The sequence below is a fragment of the Otolemur garnettii genome, unplaced genomic scaffold (assembly GCF_000181295.1).
Source record: "Otolemur garnettii isolate 467f Iridium unplaced genomic scaffold, OtoGar3 scaffold00065, whole genome shotgun sequence".
Taxonomy (NCBI): domain Eukaryota; kingdom Metazoa; phylum Chordata; class Mammalia; order Primates; family Galagidae; genus Otolemur; species Otolemur garnettii.
The window spans coordinates 7,016,133-7,020,575 of NW_003852460.1; the positions used below are offsets into that span (position 1 = coordinate 7,016,133).

At 48.3% G+C, this 4,443-nt stretch overlaps 1 protein-coding gene across 1 annotated transcript in view; it reads right to left on the reverse strand.

Annotated features, from left to right (window-relative positions):
* The window catches only part of GPR143 (G protein-coupled receptor 143), a 26,326-nt gene that overhangs the window by 10,906 nt on the left and 10,977 nt on the right, over positions 1-4,443 (reverse strand). Inside the window, exons 5-6 of the mRNA XM_023515065.1 lie at positions 2,955-3,064; positions 873-983 (exon numbers count right to left, since the gene is read on the reverse strand). Coding sequence (XP_023370833.1) covers positions 873-983; positions 2,955-3,064 — 221 coding nt within the window. The remainder of the gene's footprint in view (positions 1-872; positions 984-2,954; positions 3,065-4,443) is intronic.

The window sequence follows — 4,443 nt, forward strand, 5'->3', positions numbered from 1 at the left end:
TCTTTCTCTCATTCTAAAGCAGAGACCAGCAAATCCTTCCAGTGGTAACACTCAACACCACTTCAGGGTGTAAGGTTCTGACACTGTATTGTGTAACCCAGAATTCATTCTTTGTTTGAGAAGAAAGCTAACATTTTGATGGAGACCCAAACCAACCTTGACATTTTATGTTGGAATTTTTTAGTGTTATTCTAGGTGGGTTAGTGAAATTTGAAATGGTGAGCTGGGTGTATTTTTAGCAGGAGATAATTCATGCCTCTCCAGGGAGGGTGTCCAAATAGACCTCCACATATCAGGTGAATTATTAACACCACTGGGCTTGCCCTGTCCTGCTAAGTATTGATTTACCACAGCACAGCATGCTCTGATTCCAATCTTTTTTTGCATTGGTTACAGGTCAGTTTTCACAGGTTCCACCTGAAGCATTTGGGCAGGATACAAGTGGTGGGGGACACTGCTGAGAGAAAAACTGCTGGGCCTGAACTAAGCCTTGAGTCATCACACTGGAGACCAAGAGGGGGGCCAACAAGTGAACTTTAAAAACATGACACAGGTCTTTATTTTGGTTAACCCCAGCAATGACTTGAGATGCCAAATGCCCACAGTTGGGTCATTTCAACACTAAACCCAGATGTTCATGTTCTAGGGGCTTTGTATATAGAGATTCTTGGGGGCTTTGTATTTGAGATTTGAATATTTTTGCAGAAATTCCTAAATTTTGGACTTGCTACCCTGCCATTCATGCATTTCCTCAAAGGGGCCTAGCTGGGTCTCACAGCTTTCCTGTGCAACCTGGAAAGGCAAAAAGCAAGTTGTTTGCACATCCCTCCCCTCCAGCAATTTAAAAAAAAAAAAAAAACAGGTGAAAGGTTACCAGATCATTAAAACCAGCATTATTTTGAAAAATCGGATCTTGATCACAGCTCCCATCTTTCTCTCATTCTCCGTGTAAATGCCTTGTCTTCCTTTCAGCAAAGAGGCCACTGCGAAAAACAGAGAGGACCATTTCCTGTTCAGGGTTCTTATCTACCGAGCTGCAGAGAAGGCCAGCTAAGCAGAGCAGAGCACAAGGGAGCTGGGTGCACAGCCAGAGGCCTGCGGAAAAGGGAGTCACTGACACCCACTCCTCACAGCTTCCAGACTGCAGTCCCACCACCTCTTAAGGAATGTATATTTTTAAAACATTTACTTTGAAATAATTGTAGATTCATGTAAAAGTTGCAAAGATGGAACAGGAAGTTCCCATATAAATATTCCCTTTACCCAGCCTGTCCCAATGTGAACACTGTACACAGCTATGGGGCCCTTGTTACAGCTCAGAAATTAATGGTACATTACCAAGATCTTATCTGGATTTTCCCAGGTTAGGAAGTGTATGTATCAGGGTCTCACTCTGTTGCCAGAGCTGGAGGGCTGTGACTTCATAGTCACAGAGACCTCAAACTCCGGGGCTTGAGCAATCCACCAGCTTCAGCATCTTGAGTAACTGGAACTACAGGCTCCCACTGCCATGGCTGGCTGATTTTTCTATTTTTTGTAGCAATGAGTTCTTGTTATGTTGCCCAGGCTGGTGTCAAACTCCTGGCCTCAGCCATCCTCCTACCTGGTCCTCCCAGAGTGCTGGGACTGTAAGCATGAGTCATACACCCAGCCTCAGTCCTCTTCCTATAAATGATTTTAATGTATTTCATATACTTGAATCATTGCTTTCTATGCAATTTTATAAATGTTGTACTATACTCAATATACTATCTTTAAATGTAGATACGAAAGACTCATTCAAAGAGCTGCAATAATTTCCCATTATTAGTGATAGAATATATTTTTAAGACACAATCTCACTCTGTCCCCCTGGGTAGATAGCCATGGCTCTCATAGGTCACAGCAACCTGAAGCTCTTGGGCTCACAAGATCCTCCTGTCTCAGCCTCCTGAGTAGCTGGGACTATAAGTGCCTGCCATAACACCTGGCTTGTTTTTCTATTTTTAGTAGAGATGGTGTCTCACTCTGGGTCAAGCTGGCCTTGAACTCCTGAGCTCAAGCAGTCCGCCTGCCTTGGCCTCCCGGAGTATTAGGATTACAGGTACAAGTCACTGCGTTTGGCCTCATAGAGTACTTTAAACCATATTTTTAAAAAGTTCTACAATCCAGGCGGTGCCTATGGCTCAGTGAGTAGGGTGGCAGGTTCAAACCCAGCCTGGCCAAACTGCAACAAAATAATAGCCAGACGTTGTGGCGGGCTCCTGTAGTCCCAGCTACTCGGGAGGCTGAGGCAAGAGAATCGCCTAAGCCCAAGAGCTGTGATGCCACAGCACTCTACCGAGGGCAACAAAGTAAGACTCTGTCTCTAAAAAAAAAAAAAAGTTCTACAATCCACAATGTCTCACCCTCAAAAGGCCTTGGCAGCCCACACAGGCTGAAGGCTCACTCCAGGTCACACTTCTTTAGGCAGTGGTCGGGGTTGGACAGCAGGTCCCCAGCCAGCCAAGAGGTCAGAGGTCTCTCCCCAGCATCTTATCCAGCTCTAACTACAGCCTTGACTCACTACCTGTGCTCTGCGTCCTGCCCCTGCCTGTCTTGAGAGAAGGTGCAGGCCAAGTGCACCCCAGGACTTTACCCTGCTCAGACCACCCCCCTTCCCCTGCCTCTCCTTCTGCTCCTACGGCACCTTCACAGTCATGCAAGGACTGTCCCCAGCAGACAGGATGAGCCTGGCACAGAACTGAAACGTCAACACGTCTTGGCCTTGAGCAAACGGATGTTGGCAAGGCTTGCTCATGTTCATTTATTAAACCTGCCCACTCTGCCCAGCTCTATTCTGCATCTCTGGAGGATGTCGAATGATGTCAGCCATCATGGATAATTCCAGAAGGCCAACATTTGTCAATATGTGAGCCCAAGGCAAGGGGCTGTACCCAGTGGCCCTGCACCCAGAGAACAGCCCTGCCATTTACCTGCAGTCACCGTCTTTTGGAACAGGATGGGATTGGCCACAAGCACGAGCAGCAGCGGCAAGTATGAGGTGACATAGTGGGGGATGGCGTGGTCCAGGCCCCTCTCACACCTGAGGGAGGAAAACCACGTCAGGCTCCTCAGAGGCAAGGCTTGGGCTAAAATACATCTGGAAACCCAGATAAGAGGATGAGAACCAAAGGGGAAATGCATAAATCTGCTTCTGACTCTGCCCAGAGGAAATGTGACTCATTTCTTGTGTCTGGAACAGCAGGGAGCAGGGCAGATCTGTTATGTTTCTGCCTCATAAACTGGAGGCTCTCCCAAGCATCCCCCTTGGGGGCCTTTAAAGATCCCTGCGGGGAAGAGGTAAGAAAGGGAAAACACTCTCGATGGTGGGTCCCCATCAAGGGGAAGCCAGAGTTCAAGTACACCAAGGCCCCATTAACTACTTAGGATTTGAGTATTTACCACTTGGTTGGACCAGGAACATGAATAAGACCCAGTCCCTCTCCTGGAGTTAAGTCAAAATGTATCAGCTGCACATCTCAGGGGCAAGTTATCCTCATGCTTATAGGTAACAATCATCCCAGAGGTTCTGGTCAGGGAAAAGGACAAGGATTTCTACTGAAGGGCCTGGGAGTCCCTACTCACCACAGCACAAACGTGACAGAGAGCTCTGTGTTACCACAGTAAGAACCACCAGGTAAGAGATGCATAAAGCAGGCGGGAAGACAGAGGGCATGCAGGAAGGGAGAACTGAAGGCAGAGGGGAGAGGGGACAGCTTGGGCCCAGCCAAACAGGGAGGTGGCAAAGCAGAAGTGGGCAGAGGTGAGGGAACAAACACGGGTGAACACACATCAATTTGGAGATGTCTGAGTAGCTGCAGGAGGTTGAAAAATGTGGGGAAGAAATGATCTATGCTGTTGGTCAGAAAAATGTTTCTGTAGAGGCACAGACAGTGAATATTTTCAGCTTCCCAGGCCACACCCTGGTGTCTACTGCAGACACTCAGCTGTGAAGTGGTCGGGCAGAAGCAGCTCCAAAACCAAAGGCTGTGGCTGTGTTCCAATAAAACTTTATTGACAAAAAAAGGTGGGGAGCTGAATTTGTCCTGAGGGCTGTGCTGTGCTGGTGCCTGGTCTACACAGCCCTAAAGTCACAGAGGAAAAGACAGTGCCCACCTCAGTTTTCAGGCTCCCACGGAAAGTTAGAGGGCATAACCCTAGAGCAGTGGTTCTCAACCTTCCTAATGTCACAGCCCTTTAACACAGTTCCTCTAAGGCGCCAGCCACGTACATCTGAGGTGGCGGGTTCGAATCCCCAGCCTGGGTCCGCCAAACAACAACGATGGCTGCAACCAAAAAATGGCCGGGTATTGTGGGGGGCGCCTGTGGTCCCAGCTGCTTGGGAGGCTGAGGCAGGAGACTTGCTTGAGCCCAGGAGTTGGAGGTTGCTGTGAGTGTGATGCCATGGCACTCTACCCAGGG